The sequence below is a fragment of the Nestor notabilis genome, unplaced genomic scaffold (genome assembly GCF_000696875.1).
Source record: "Nestor notabilis isolate BGI_N333 unplaced genomic scaffold, ASM69687v1 scaffold10408, whole genome shotgun sequence".
Lineage (NCBI taxonomy): Eukaryota > Metazoa > Chordata > Aves > Psittaciformes > Psittacidae > Nestor > Nestor notabilis.
In genome coordinates, this window is record NW_009941500.1 from 10,175 (window position 1) to 26,428 (window position 16,254).

At 37.2% G+C, this 16,254-nt stretch overlaps 1 protein-coding gene across 3 annotated transcripts in view; it reads right to left on the reverse strand.

The window, feature by feature from the left end:
• Positions 1-16,254, reverse strand: part of MARK1 (MAP/microtubule affinity-regulating kinase 1) — a 35,240-nt gene that overhangs the window by 6,206 nt on the left and 12,780 nt on the right. For all 3 annotated transcript variants that reach the window (XM_010020917.1, XM_010020918.1, XM_010020919.1), the window contains exons 7-14: positions 13,436-13,672; positions 13,227-13,346; positions 9,005-9,104; positions 8,300-8,412; positions 6,935-7,088; positions 5,685-5,878; positions 3,008-3,108; positions 734-895 (exon numbers count right to left, since the gene is read on the reverse strand). In XM_010020917.1, the coding sequence (XP_010019219.1) occupies positions 734-895; positions 3,008-3,108; positions 5,685-5,878; positions 6,935-7,088; positions 8,300-8,412; positions 9,005-9,104; positions 13,227-13,346; positions 13,436-13,672 (1,181 nt within the window). The remainder of the gene's footprint in view (positions 1-733; positions 896-3,007; positions 3,109-5,684; positions 5,879-6,934; positions 7,089-8,299; positions 8,413-9,004; positions 9,105-13,226; positions 13,347-13,435; positions 13,673-16,254) is intronic.

Genomic DNA, 16,254 nt, shown 5'->3' on the forward strand with positions numbered 1-16,254 from the left:
ATCGTTTCTCAAAGATAGGAAAAAAACCCCTGCTCTCGATTCCTTTTTCTTTAGACCCGATTCTGCTACCGATTTGCCTTTATGATTCATACTCAGAAATAATCAAGACATATATTCATTGTAAAATCAAGTTGTCAAGTATTAAGAGCAGTTAAAAAAATATACACAGATAATAGGACAAAGGGAAAAGGTAGAAAAGTCTGTAGTAAGATCTGAACATATTCCCAGCCCTCTTCCAGAAAACTATGTTCATCAAAATCTTTAACACACAAGCACTCCAGATACTTCTTAAGAAGTAATCATCTGGCACAAGTAAACATATAAAGCTATCTGGGCAATTAATAGTAACTATACTACAATGCTTTTAAGAAAGAAATGAGCCTAGCAATCTACAAAACCAAGAGGTTAACATTTCAGTGTCTCACATGAATTTTTGGTGGCCTGTGTTGTAAGGTCCTGTCTAAATTTCTAGAACGTTTAACTACTTAAGTTTTCCAGAAGCTTCCAGAGGGAGGCAGTCAAGGGACTTCTTTAACTATATGCAAACATGTCATGAACAAAATCAGGCTTAAATTGTCCGTAATGCCCACACTACTTGAGTAACCTACTGTTTTGAGACAGAATGCAAAATGCCAGTTTTGAATAGATCACAATCAAATTGAAGTCGATCATGAACTGAACAACAGCATTTTTGAAGTGCACACCTTTAAAGAAATAGTAAGCAATTTATTACCTTGGTCTGTAAGCTTCAGTGCCATCTTTGATGGTTGGCAGTGTAACTTTTATAGGATGACCAGAGGCAGACATAGACTTTTGATGTCGAGGCCGTGTTGATACAGCAGAAGCTACTGCAGAGCCTGCGGAAGAAGTGCTACTCGCAGACATTTCTGTTAGGCTTTTACCATGGCAGCAAGGCAGGAGGGACGGACAAATGGAGAGGGAAAAGAAAGGTTAGTGTATAACCCCATAGAGAACAGGGAAAACAACCACCAGTTTCTTCTTTTAGTGCTATTTAAGTAAGCAGAAAACTGACTGACCCAGCGGCCTTAATCAGCTTAAGAATACAGAATTACGAGAAAATTATGTTCACCTATAAATCAAATCACCTTGTATGTTAAATTAGGCCTTTTAACTCCTCCCAAGATTAAAGCTGACACGTTTTATTCAAAATAATGAAGAAAGATTACAAAAAATACATGGAAATAGTAAAAAAAAAACTGAAAAAAGAAATTCGCAAAAGTCTTAAATAGATTAAGTAGAATCTCCTTTTGTGAAATGAATACCCTTCTTTTCAGTTTAAAATCAAACTCCTAAAACTTGAAACATCTGGAACTGCTGTCACATTATCACTTGGAAGTGAGTCTATTTTCAAAGGACCACTTCTCCTCTGGACCATCCCAGCCACTGCTAGGCTGAGCCAAAAATACAGTTCCCTCCACCCTGCTCTGCCTAAGTGGCAAGGAAGAGATGAAAGTGGCAGTAAAACTATCATCTTATTAATTTTTAATATAAAAGTCAAATAACTTAAGCCAAACTACAGCTTTGTCTCCACAGGCATAAAAAAATTTGCATTAATAATGTATTAGCAATAACAGTCCCAAAGCTAAATAATATCTGTAGCAAAGAGGTAAAGATTTTGTGTGAATAAGCCAATAAACAAGATTTTCAGCTACACCAAATACAACCACAATGTATTGTAGGAAAGGCAAATATACAACTCAAACAAAAATCCTTCCTTTTTCAGCATGTGCTCAAAAAGCTGAACATGCTCATTGCACTTACGAAAGCAACAGGGATTAAGAGTTGTTTGTCTTTTCAATGCTATAGAAAAAAAAATTAAATATAAACTTTAAAAATGAAAAACTTTTGAAATAAAATCCCTTCTCATTATGTTTTTGGCATTAAATCTGTTGCAAGAAAAGCTGTATCCAGCTTTGTGAGAAAAATTATTTAAGTATAAATTTTAATCCTAGAAAACATGTTCTTATTTCTTTAAAAAAAGATTGTTACAAACTTTGTTCCAATATTTTTATCTGTAGTCAAAAATTTGAAAGAGTTTTGAGAGCACCTAATTACTTGAAATTAATTAAATGCTGAAAATTAGTCTTCTGCTTTTTAATGTACCTCCTTAAAGCACTCCGAATAGCTGTGATAGCTCATTTTACTACAGTTCAACAGCCCTCTGCTCTTCCTATTTCCAAAATTAAATGCATCAATAAAAAAATTCAAACACCAAGACAGAAAACAAAACTAAACTAGCTTACTAGATGGTGTTATTTCATGCTAGGGATTTTCTGGTTTGTTTTACCTTAACTGTGTTATTTAAATAGCTTAAAAAAAACAAAAAAAAACCAAAGAAGAAATAAAATCAGAGCAAGGCCTAATGCTTTAAACTAAAAAATAACTAGTTTGTGTTACTCCCCAGCAAAGCCAATGCTTACTAACACCAAGGATGAACAAAGAACACACCTTAAAAAAAACCCCCAGTAATTGTGGCAGTGTTAAATACAATAATATTTAACAAAACATACTAAACAGTGTAATTATCATCCCACACAGAGATATAACTTGGTTACCATCTCTACTAAAATATTACTTTAGGCTAAAAATTGTACTGAATAGGATTGACAAGTCTTAACAATTTCAACTTTGAGTGATTACTGAAGAAATGGAAAAGGATCAGGCTCCACTATTAGGGTGATCCAGCTCAAGTTCTCCACAACACAGTTGTCTATTTAGTTGTGAGCAGTTTCTTTACTCACTGTTGGAAGACAACCACTGGTAATAAATGTGGTTCCATAAAAAGAGACAAAGGCAAATCTACACATTTAGTTATAAATTCCATTGCAAATATAGAAACTGTGGTGGAAGACAAGATGAAAAGGTACAGTTGGACTTCATGTATTTCACACCTTGCTTCATAATGGTATTTATTAATTGCATAACCTGCTTCTCTGTGCCTCAGTTCTTGTACCCAAAGTAGTAAGTAATAAAAGTTGCAGGATACCTGTTGTCCTTCCCATTCTGTATTGCAGAATAGCGATCAGAAGAACGTTCACAAACGTAAGTGTTCCTCCTTGTCATTCCACTACCAGAAAACACATTATTCTAGAAGAAAATTAAGACTAAAATTACACTAAATACATTTTTCTACTGTATATTATGTTGTACAGAAATGTAAGAATTGAAAGCAAATAGTTTCATCTATTTATGTATATTCTTAATGTCTTCAAAAGTACTAGGCTGTTGACACAAATCATTTATATTATCTATCTTTTTCAAATAGCTTATTCACCATCTCATTACTGTATCATTGAGAGGATGCTAAAACAAAACATAGAGACATTTAAATTTGCTGACACTTGCTTTACTATTATTATCCAATTCCCACATACTGTCTTACTGAGTTATTTGTCTCTGGGATCAAAGGAACAAACTGGAACCATAGAGAACACATATATCTGACTGGCTGAAAGTATTCCCTATGCAGATTAAGTTGCTAACTTGAGCTCCAGCCTTACAGTTAGTTGCCCCCTGTCAAAAGAGGTTCTAAGAGAACAAAAAGGAAGTATTATTAATCTGTCTGTCAACCCAGAAGTGATAATGCAGATAATATGGCAGATGTGTCTTGTAGCAACAATAAAAATAAACCCAAATAAACAGAGTAAAAAAATACTGATGGAACTTTCCTTCTCTTACTGATTTCAGTTTGCACATACTTCAGATAATACCTACAAACATTCTCCTCCTCCCCTGCCATGCACAGATTAGCTGCTGAAGACTTACTTTCAGTACAATTCTGGTTTTATTACAGTAGATACTGAATTTGGGGTGAGAGAGGTTTGCCAAGTACTAACCTAACATATTGATACATGCTGGCTAAAGATTGCAAATACTCTAAATTTGGGAACTGTAGGGCATCATGAACTCTGCAAGATTTACTGTGTGTTTAGGTCTCCCTCATCTACAGGTTTTCAGCATTAGTATCACACTCCAGAGACTACTGAATAAACTGTTTCAAGGCCAACGTGTAAGGAAGATTAACAGCTGCACTTAACTGGTTTTGAAATCAAACTCTTGCAAGTTAGACTAGTATGACTGAAGGTGATGAACATGTTTGCAAGAAATCCTGCCTTCCCTAACATCACCCTTACACAGATGCATTTTAAAATTATCCATGTTAAATTTGCTTTGTTCACTATAAATATTGAGTTTTAAAAAGCAAATTTAGTTTTGTAAGCTGCTCAACCTTAACTACTGTTGCAATATCAGACACCACTATCCTTTAATCTTGCCCATCACAAAGCCTTTTACTAAGTCCCTAAAATCACAACACACCCAAGAATGTACAGATACAGAAGTTGCCATTAGCAAGTAAATCAGTTTCTCATGCTTAATAGCAAAGACATTCAATTTAATTAGTTCTCATAAAGCAGAGAAATGCTTTTCACATACCAGCTTGTACCATACATGGCTGTAATCTGCTCTGGGGCAATATAGTTTTGGGAAGGCTCAGATATGAAATCTAATCTTAGAAATCACACATATAACCCATATATATATATATATCTCCATATAATGCATATAATCCACACAGCTCTTTGTGGGGGGCAAACAATTTATTTAAAATGAGAAAGAAATGTTTAAAAGCACCTGCAGACACAGCCTGCAGAACATGGAAAGTTAAATGAACTTCAGCATTATTTTTGTTTAAAGAGAATTCCCACAGAAATGCATATAATTTGCTCAGAGTATCCAAGATGGGAGCCAGCATGTGGAATCCCAAAGGACAATGAGAATTCTTGCTGCCTGTGCTAAAAGATGGCCAGAATGTTTGTATTTAATACAGTGTGTCTCCTAAATAGCATAAAATGTACTTGAATCTGAAATTACAATTCCTTCTTTCTTTGCCCACTTGAACTCTTGCTCCTAAGTAGCTGATTAAACATTACACAATATTTTTGCACTGTGTATCCTAAACACCGATACTACTGGCCATGAACATCCACAAAGTAGATGCTTTCACATTAGGAGAAACAGATTCTCCTATTTGGAACCAAGATGTCTAAGGCAGTAACATGATACTGGTTTACAAAACCATGCACGATGTTGTAACAGAAGAACTAGAAAATAAGTAATTTCTTAATACCAGAAACAGGTTGTTATTCATAGCACACACACCAGGGGAGAAGTGGGTTGCTCTCCACCCTACCCTATTTCTGAAGTCCAAAATGAAGTGGTTTCAGAAAACTAAACAAATACATGAGGAAAAAGTTCCCGAGGGATATTAGGTAGGATTATTCAGATGAAATCTTTGATTCAGGAAGTCTCTTGGCTTCCTTGTAGATACACAAGCATTAGAAACCAGCAAAAGAGCACTCCATATTGGCACTGCTCTTACGTTCTTTCACACTATTTGTCTTGACAGATCTTCAGTTTGCCCAAGTGCAGACATTTGAGTGCTTAGTGTTACATTAGTGTTAGAAAAAGTAAAGTTGTGGGGGAAGGGAAAAGTTTATTTTAAAAGACATCCACTGAAGCCTGTTTCTGTCTGCCAGCAAAAGTTACCAGAAATAGACTTAGTGGCTTATTCAGTAACCATTATGTCTATAGTAACCTTATGCTGCAGATTTTGTTTAAATAGGGAAAAATAAATATAAGAAGCCAAAAGCACAGACACTCACACTGGGAACTGTAGTTGATTTCTTTCTTTCTGGACCCACAAGTGGACTTGCAGTCATTTCACTTTTGGATCCCACTGTAGTGCTGCTAAGTTTGCGTGAGACATCCTTGTCCCAGTCCTCTTTCTGTTCACTTTCCACGCTATTTGCCTGAGCCCTTTTTGTGTATGACACAGCAGGAGGAATTGAGGGACCAACTGCCAAACAAAAACAGAATTAATAAATACCTAACAATAAACACTGCATTTTTCCTGGCCAAAATAGTCTAAATATAATCCCCCGAGTCCAAAAAAGCATTTGAACAACTATGACTGCAGACTCAGCACATATACCAACCTATTAAATTGAGCTTTGACAGATTAAGTTCTTTTTACCCACCCTCTCTTCATTACAAATTTGCAGTTCAGAATTAGTTCCCATTTCATATCAGTATGTAAAAGCTAGAAGAGTATTTTAATTCTAACTTTAAACACCACGGAAGGTTCTCTTCCCCTGAAAATCCTAGAACTACTTTGTTTAAAAGTATATTTATGCTTAGAAAATTACAATTCTTTCCCCCTCACCATTCTTTCAAATGCTTTGAGGCAAATTCTCCATCTGTAGAATTTTACATACCCTTGAAATACAACCACAGTAGCTGATGATCCTCACAATTTTTCTTTTTTCCCCCCAAAAAGTAACAGACTAATGCAGAGGGGGAATGGTAAAAACAGAAATAATAATGTAAATTAGGCAGAGAAAAGGGAAAATTTTAACATTTTTGAAATATTTTCTGTAATTTAATAGTTCTCTCAGGGAGAGAGAGGGAAAAAAATCACCTTTTTAGTTAATGTTTTAAATGTGCACTCCTTTTTGATGTAACCACTTTTCACCAGAAAATGTTTCCTTAATACTTGGTAAAGTTGTTGTCTCTTGTAAACAATTTGAACCCAACTCCAAATGTACTGATAAACATAATGGTTTGCTGCTTTTGACTATCCAGACCATATTTTGCCATTACTTCTTAAACACAAAACATCCCCAAGCTCTTATTTAGTGAATAAATCAGGAAACAAGTCGAAAACCATTAAAACTCTAAGTTACATTGACCCAGAATTACGACAGAAGCGTTCGTACAAATAAAAGCATCACAGTGGAGCACAATGAGATACACAACAAATGCACAGAGTGGTGGACCTGCCAGGTTCACAAAACACTGCACATTCAGACTTGAGTTGTGTATGTTACTTTACTTGTTGGAATGTCATCCCCACCATGATCACTGAACCGCCGTTGTTTCTGGTTAGTTGATATACTCCGTTGGACCTTCAGGTGAGCAGGAGACTGCACCGAACTGTTGTTGAGGTCACTGCTAGGACGAGACCTTTGACCCAAGTTGCTGCTTGTCAAGGACTCACCTCCTTCAAACTAGAAGAAAACAGTTTTTTAAAGCATAAACAAAATTCAACCTTACTGGTGTTTTTAGGGCATTTTGAAGCGAAGAGGTAAAATGGTCCCTTCTGACCCCAAGCATTCTGTGACTCTGTAATGTGCTTTAAAAACACACAGCTAAAGCTGAAAAGTTAATGAATGCTGAAAATAAAATTAGAAGACTCAACAGTTACAAAACTGTGCTATTTTAAACCCTAAGCCAAAGAGTGGCTCCCTCAACTCTTCTCTTTTTTTTAAGCTTAAAAAGCATTTATAGCTTCACAATTTCAAAATGCATCACAGTGAGTCAGAAGGGCTAAAAAAGAAAGTACTACTGATTCAAGGATTCCTTACAGCCCTTCAACACATCTTTATAAGGCATGTAATTCAGCCACTGGTTTGTTGATATCTAAGAAGCTTAAGTTGTAACAGCAAGCAGCGGAAAAGACAAATATCATCTTCCAAGCAGTTTGAGTCAAAATCATTTTAGACAGATTCCCTCCATGCTCTGCCATCACAAGGGAATTCTGGTTCAGAGATGTTGTGGGAAAATGCACTCAGCGATGCACATACCAGATCTACACTATCTTGGAAATGAAGGAAGGCTAGTGAAGCAGCAGGAAAAAAATTCCTTCAAAAAGAAAGCCCTGGTCTTGATTTGATTTCCTGAAAATCCCTATGGTCCTAAAAGATCCCTCCAGTTCCAAAACAATCAAAAGATTTCCTATCACAAATCTATTAATGGCTATGATGCAGGTATTTATTAAACTATAAAATACACTATAAAATAGTACAAGTGAGAAAGGCTGAGCACATTTCTGAGAAATAAAGGATGTTACACCTTAGCAGTTTGAGGAATCACTGCTCTAGTGAAATGAGCTATTTCAGATTTTAACTGTAAAAGCACATGTCAGGAAGAAGACTCGCACTTAGAAGTCATTCCACTTCAGATTAACAGCTAGCTTTTAAAAAAAGCAATTCAACAGATTTACAAGCAAATGTGAAGATATTCAGTCTATTCCTTCATATGGGAACTAACAGTATATCCAAGAAGTTATGGAAAGGGAAGGACATTAGTTAGTTATCAATCACAATTTTTTTAACAAAAATATGTTACAAAATCGTTCAGAAAAACATTAACAACCAGAATATTCAACCCAGCCAGATACAAAGGTGAAGACAGAAGATGTAAATTAGGTAGCACTTACTTCAGGTGGTTTTCTACCTAGAAGTAGGTAAGTAGCCATGACTTCATCGTACTTTTGGTTTACTAAAGATTCATGGATTTCTTCTCTTGAAAAGCCCATTGTGACCATTATGTCTAAAAGTAAGAAGAGCTAGATGCATTACCTGAATAAGTGCTTGGGTTTACTGACAACTAAAGAACAATGGAAGTAGAAAAAAACCTGATAATTTAAGAGGTAACTGGGATTCAACTCAACCAGCATCATCATGGCTGTGCGAAATCTAAAAGGCTACAACTCCCCTCTTTCATTGTCATGTTCTTGAAAACTCTCAAAACTATATTACTCAAAATACTTCAACATTATTCAACATTAAATGTTACTCAATGACCACACTGGCAAATAGAAACCATAAACAGCTACAAGGACAATACAGTATCTTTCTCTGACTGTGCCAAATAAAAACTGTTGCTCTCAAAACAAAAACTTTCCTTCTGCCTGTTGAATTCTGTAATCTTATTTGTCTTTTATTATGCTTGTACATTTATGTCAGCTCAATGAAGTCACAACAACAGTTATAAGGAGGGCATTGTAATGAAATTTCTCATCCAAATGAAAACATTTTACTTGTAGGATAAGATTGCATCTCAAATTTGTAAGAGTTCAGTTGGATTTACAAGATTAAATTGCCTATGTACATCAGATGCAACATCCTTTTAGAAGTCTTACCTATTCTCTTGGTGTCATTAAAATCAGGTTCAGGCTCAGTATATGGCTTTAGTTCTTCTTCTTCATGGCCAACATTCATCCACCGATCCTTCATAATTTGCTAAGGAAAGAAATGAGCTTTAGGTCAATATGCCATTTACCATCCCTAAGGAAATCTGGGCTAGCTGGTCTGGGGGAAAACAACTCTTAAAATTCATAATAAACTGAATGCTGCTCTTTTGCTCACATCTTTCCCTTCCCATCTTACAGTTTCTTCTTTTCTCTCTCACATCCTGTTGTCTCCATTTGTTCACTCCCTCTATTATTTACCCTTTACAATACCTGCCCGCTCAAAATACCCGAAAAACTACCAAGAGAAAAGAACCTGCAGTTCAACACACAAATCTTCCATTTGTATCCTTCACTTCCACCATCTCTTAATCTCACCTTGCTGAGTGCCTGACGCTCATGCCCTAATCTTGATTGAAATCCCTAGATGTTACTACACTATCAACTGTGTCACAGTAAGTTACTCCTTCAAATAATAACAAAGGATGTGTTTAGAAACCAGGGAATATTTCAGGAGCATGCCAATGCTTCCTACAGTCGTTTCTTTCAAGATTATGATGCCAACTGGTCACTTTTTCCTATGGATCTTCTCCCTGCGCTTGACCTAAATACGTTCACAATTTGGCTGAAGGGAGAAATGCCTCTTAACTCTCTCTACGCCATACAGATATTTCCTTCTGCATTCTTTGGAAAATTTCCTTCTGCTCTAGCCTGGATCTTTTTATAAGCCTGCCAGACTGATCGGCTGGAATCCTAACCACCACCACAATCTCTCCTTACGGATATATCAGTCTTTAAAACAGCTAAAAACATTTTTCCTCCTACAGCAACAGGCACACACGCCTCTTTAGGGACAGATGCTAATATTGCTCACTAGATTGACAGGAGAGTGAAACAAGTGCCAGCAAGTCAAGTTTCCCACAGGCTCCAAATATGCTTTGCAAACGCCGAATTAAGTTATTTCTCACAAAGAGCAAAAGACTCAAGTTTCCATTGATATAACCAGATTCTTTGTATGCAGTGCTGCTGCCAAATTACAGACCCAAATAGCTGTATCCTTACAAGCACAATACAGAACTCTGTACTTGGGCCAGTTAACGTTTGGCTGACAGTAAGACTTACAGATTTGTTCAAAGTTCTGCCACAGAACTGAATTTTTGGCTTTTTTTTTTTGGGGGGAGGGGGTAAAGGGGAAGGGATTGTGTACATGGTTTGCTATATTGTATCTCTGGCACACAGAGCACAAGCCTCTTTCACAATAGCCTTTGGTTATGTATTTGTAGCCTTGCAGTGACACAATAGGCTCCCGAAAGAGTACTATGTGCTATCTGCAATTATCATTTTTTAAAGACACTGTAAATCTAAAGATTAAGCATGATGATGTGTTTGGATGACAAGAATCACACTGCTCAAATCCTATCTCCCTTTCTTAATCCTTCTTGAATTAATAGCCAAACCCAACAATTCCCACTTACAGTTTTTCATGTCTCTTCAGTAGGTGGGGATCAGTTCAATGTATTCTGCTCTAGGTTTTCCATCTGTTAAATATGTAAACTTCTGATAGCTTCTGTCTTTTAAATACATGATCTCATAGGCACATTGAGTTACTGTACAACTCTTAAAACAGGCTCTTAACACTCAAGCATTTTGAAGTGACACAAATGATCCAGTTCCAGGATCAGTATTAAATCTGTCTAAGTTTTGCTGGGCTTTCAGTCTGCTGATTTAAGAGCAGCAGTCTTGGTCAGGGTAAAGATCTGACCCAAACTTAAAGACCAGCCCAAATTGAATTTCAGCCAACTAGGTACTACTGATGAGGTTTCCCTCAATTTTCAGGAAAACAATATAAACATAATCTGGCCTGGCTTTGAGACATGTCTGTCTCAAAATGATTTGCTTTATTACTCTTTATAAGCATAAATCTGCTCTGTGGGAATTTCACATAGTGTTGCTTTGAAAGAATTGAAGACTGGAGGGAGGAGGAATTTGTTGAAATCCTGATAGTTGTAAGAGAGATCCCACATTTTCTGACAATGCGTTTTTTTTCCCATCTCTTCCTGTGAAGATTTTACAACATTCTCCTTCTTCTGAAATGTTTTTTTCTCTGCTGCAACCATGAAAAAGTCTAGATGAACCATTTTAATAAACATTTGCCTGGTCCTTTACCAGAGGAAAAGTGCTAAGCCTAACCCATATGGCGCTGATCCCGTGTCAGCCTCAGCTTTGATGCTCGTGTCACTGACAAACATCCTATTGAACAGTGAGGGAAAAACAGGCATGGGAACTGAGCGGGTGGATGGCTGGGACTGAACAAATAATTAAAAGACAAAGCACAGAACAAAATACCCTCCCCACCTAAGATGAGACTGTCTTTCCACTTTTAGAATCTACTAATAAATATGCACTTTCATTCTAAATATATATTTTTAGAAGTAGGAGAAATAGTAATTTCTTTCCAAAGTACAAACCATGGCTTTCTAAATCAATGTAGATGTGGTTTCAGGAACATTCATATTTTAAGAGCATTTGTCATGTCTCTCTCCCTAAGATTAGCAAACTGATCAATACCCGTTATCATCAGTATTTTAGTACTGGATTGAGACCCCCTGTCACACATAACATTTTCTTGCTCTCTTCCATATAATCAGACAACTGTGCTGTTCCAGCAAGGCTGCTATCCAACACGTCTCCAGGGACACGAAGGAATTTTAGGAGAACTGGGTAACACTACAGTTATCTAGAATGAAAGTGAAATTAGATCTGAAGAGAAACTGCTGAAAATACAGAGGAAAGTTCAATAAAAGGAAAATGTTTTTCCCAAACCTTAGAACACAGCAAAGAAAAGCATGATCTTTTCACCACCTTCGAGTGACTATGCTCTTACCATTATGTCCTCTAGACAGTAGTAAACACAACATAATTAATGAGCATCAGTAAAGTAGAAGCCACTATTCACTATTCTCTTCAGCACAGGTTTTATTAAAATTAAAACTGTAACAATTCACAAACCAGCATCACCTTGAGATAAGCTGCATGCAGACATAGCTCAGTAAACACATGCTACCTTACACAGGTAGCATCCATGCCAGGAAGTGTAAGTCATGCCACTACAAATAAAAAGCTGCTTAAATGGGGTTTATTCTCTGGAACACCATCCACTGCTGCACAAATAGGCAGAGAAAGATGAAACAAAATCACTGTTGATTAACTTACATAAATACTACTTTAAAACCATTCTATTTATCTTCTGCTCTACTTTCATCTCTGGTAAGTAGATGGTATTTTCAAGAGTCTATCTTTGTTAAACAATTCACAAAAAAAGAACAGAAAAGCATTTAGAGTGAACACTACTCAAAATATTTGCTAAACATCAGCTCCAGAGTTATCCAGTAAGTACATGCCAGTACAGCAATCTTGAATGAAAGAGCCCCTTAAAAACACTGAACCTTTTAGCCATGTTACAAAGCCTAACTTACCAAAAAGAACAACAAAATCATAACTCAGTAGAAATCCTCATAACAGCTTTTAGCTGCAGGACACAGTATTATTATACACGTTAATTTTCCAGCTACTCAGAAACAGAAGTACCAGAAGGGGGAAAGAAAAGGCTGCACAGAAATTACTAGCAATTACTATCTTATCATTCATGGCATTCTTAAGTGTTTATCTGTATTATGGCACCAAAACAAACAAAAACACCCACATAGTTTTCAATCACACTTACTCTCCTATCTATCCTTTTTAAGAAATCATGCTGGATACGGTAAGTTAAGTCAAAATGGCTGATGGCACTGCCTGCTGCTGGTTTTGGTTTTCTGAAAAACCCCCAAGAACAAGATATTTACACTCTTATCCTGCTTGCCCCCCATTTTGAACTACCTCCATTATCCGACCGAAACAAGTGGGAGCGGTTTGCATTTTGAAATACTCTACAATTATAGTCTTTAGTCAGTTGCAATTAAGGTTTGACTTTCATCCATTAACATTTTATATTTTCAAGCTGTTTCTGGGACATTTCCTCTCTCACTCTTTTTTTTTTTTTTAAACATGACTTTTGAGTCCTTAAAACAGAAAGAAAGTACCTATTGTGAAAAATAAGTCTTAAGCAATTACTGTCTTTTATTCTTTCTTCATCTGAGCCCCTTTTTTTCCCCCCCAAGATGAGATTACTTACTTCCAAGCTGCCTCGTTTTATTGGATTCAGTACTAGTAGCTTCTTAAGTAGATTTTCACAGTCTGTGGACATATAGAATGGAATGCGGTACTTCCCCCTCAGCACTCGCTCCCTCAGTTCCTTTAAAACAGAGTTTTAAAAGGTGAGCCTACTAATGGCATTGAAGATTTAAGGAGAGGGAAAGCCAAGCTTCCATACTGTAACTGTACCTTTAGATTCTGACCATCAAATGGCAACGATCCGCTTACTAGTGTGTACAAAATCACCCCAAGGCTCCACACATCCACTTCAGGACCATCATATTTCTTTCCTTGGAAAAGTTCAGGAGCGGCGTAAGGCGGGCTTCCACAAAACGTATCCAGTTTATTACCAACTGTAAATTCATTACTAAAACCAAAGTCTGCAATTTTAATGTTCATGTCTGCATCAAGTAGAAGGTTTTCTGCCTAAGAGAAAATAAGAGAGGAAAAGGACAATTCATGTATCAGAGTAAGATCGATATATTACAGAGTAGCATTTATCAGTAAGTGCAAACATTTGTTTTTAAATGGTTCACCATCTTTTTCTTTCCTGCAGAATAAAAGAAACAAATCTCCCTTGAATACATTACAAAGATTGGAAATCGACTATGTTCACTCAAAGAAATATTACTGTTAAAAGCAGCTAAACAGACTGGAAAGTCAGCTAGTGAATCAGCTGTGAAGATTTTCTTCTCTGAGAGAAACAACTCAGTTCAGGTGTAGACTGAATTATCTAGACATCTCAGGACAGCAGTTTCAGCTTTTGACAGGTTCATGCCAACTTCTGAGTGTAAATCTAATCCCAGACATCGTTTACCATTTTGGCGGGGTAAATGCTAGAAGGGATTTAATGCTTTAAAAGAAGATCTACTCTGCTAACATGATGACATACTTCAAGCTATGTGCTGTATCTCAGCATTCTGTACCAAAAAAAGCTTTCCTCTTTATTACTGGCGTTTGCTTTAGCAGTAACACCACCCAAGGTGTTTAACACTCAAGAATTACACTGTGTATGAAAAAAACTCCTGTTTTATACACCTAAGAATATTCATGCATGTGCAGCAATCATCATGTAAGTGCAATGCATCACAGGTACATAGATGCAAGCACTCAGGAACCTGAAGAGTCAATAAACAGTACCTTATACTTAATATCCAAGTTAGGTAGGAAGATTAAGAGAGCAAGATTAGAGAAATATGAATACATTACTCAAAAAAAACCCATACAGTGCATTGCCACAATGTAAGGATGCTGTGCAGGGATCACAGCAGAACTAGGCAATGTTCGCTCATCTAACTCGGTCCCAGTGCTTGATCTGCATATCAGCAGCACTGAGCAGTGCAGGAATCCAACTTTCTCAACAGGAGGACAGACATTAGCCAGAGCAGAGGATTCACCTAATTGCCAAAGATCAGTTTCATAGCAAACACAAATATCTCTCACCAAATGCTATGCTCAGAATTGAGCCCAGAGAAGTTCAGGATGAAGAGAAGCAGCAATTAATTTGTTTGGGTAAACATGATTTTGTTTGGGTTGGTTTGTTTGTTGGTTTTGTGTTTAATAATTTCACTTACACCCTGTGAGCAGAACAGGAAACAATTACCAGTACATCAAGCCAAAGCTGTGCAACAGAATTTAGCCTTTACCAGGACTAAAATACAGCCTGTTTTTATAAATTAACTACCCCGGAAAATATTTTATTTTCCCAATTCATGACCTGTAATCTCAGCTGGTTCCAGCTGATGTGCCTGCAGACAGACTCACAGAGATATCTATTTTCCAGATTTGACAGGCTTCTACATTACTGAACAAAGACTTCATTTTCCTTGTGGTGAAAACATTACTGTCAGTGCAGCTGCTCTGCGATTACAATAGTCCTCCTAGTTCAACAGTACTCTGCTACCCAAGTACCCTACGCTTTTAGGTTCCTCACTTCAAACAAAAACATCTAAAACCACCCCTTCCTTAACATGCCAAATAGAAAGACTATGCTCTTGTTGGTTGCATGTTCAGAGCAAAAGTATTAACAGTCACTGAAAAGGTAAGATAAGCTTTGTGCATCACAGGATGAGCAAAGCTGGAATTGGTTATAGCCCTTTCTATGCAAGCTGTTTAAAACACCGAAGATTAAAACGAAATGGCTTAAGGACCCACAGTCCTTGCACTCCCTTCTCTTCTGCCAGAACAGTCTGGACAAACTTGCACATTTTCTTGTATGTCTTAGTAGTTTAGTGACTTATATTTGATGGAGTTTATCCTTTCTGTTATCAAAGCCAAAAAGGCTTAGCAAAAACCTCTGCCTTGCATTGCTAACAGTGTCAATTGGTCAGCATGCTGATACCACAGAGAAAGTCAACAGAAGCAGATGCAAATGCAGACACAACTCTAAAGTTGCTTCTTCCTCCTCTGCAGCTCCACGAGAAGAGTTTGAAGTGAGACAGAGATGACACATAACATTTGGAAAGAAGAGACAAAGTGAGAACACCTCCTCAAAGCCACGCATTTATCTCTTTTTTCTTTGGGGAATGTATTTTTCATTGACTGGCTCTCAATCACACCTAACACTGAACTTTTATGTCTAGCATAACTCCATCAAAGGGAAGTCAGAGAGAGAAAAGCAAAGAAATTACTTTGGAGCCTGCCTGCCTGTCTTGCAAATAGGAAGGAGATCAGCAGCAGAGTACTTGTGACAGATGGTGAAAGGGATCCTGCATAAACCCTGCAAAGCAGTTTTGGACAGTCCTGTGAGCAACGCAGTGAGCTGTATGCACCCTATGGAACTAAGAAATGAATGTTGGGTGGAGGCTGTGATGGGTTTTGGGAGAAAGAGCGAGGTGCAGAATGCTAACTAACCACAGGGGTTAATGCAGTAGGACTCAATAATGCAGCTGGGCTGAGCAAGCCACTGCCAGATAAGCACAAGGAGATGGCTGGCTCCCTATTCCAAGCCAAGTATAGGGCCGAGTCAACCACTGAAAGCGGCTTTTTCAAGCCAGAACACCAGGTGC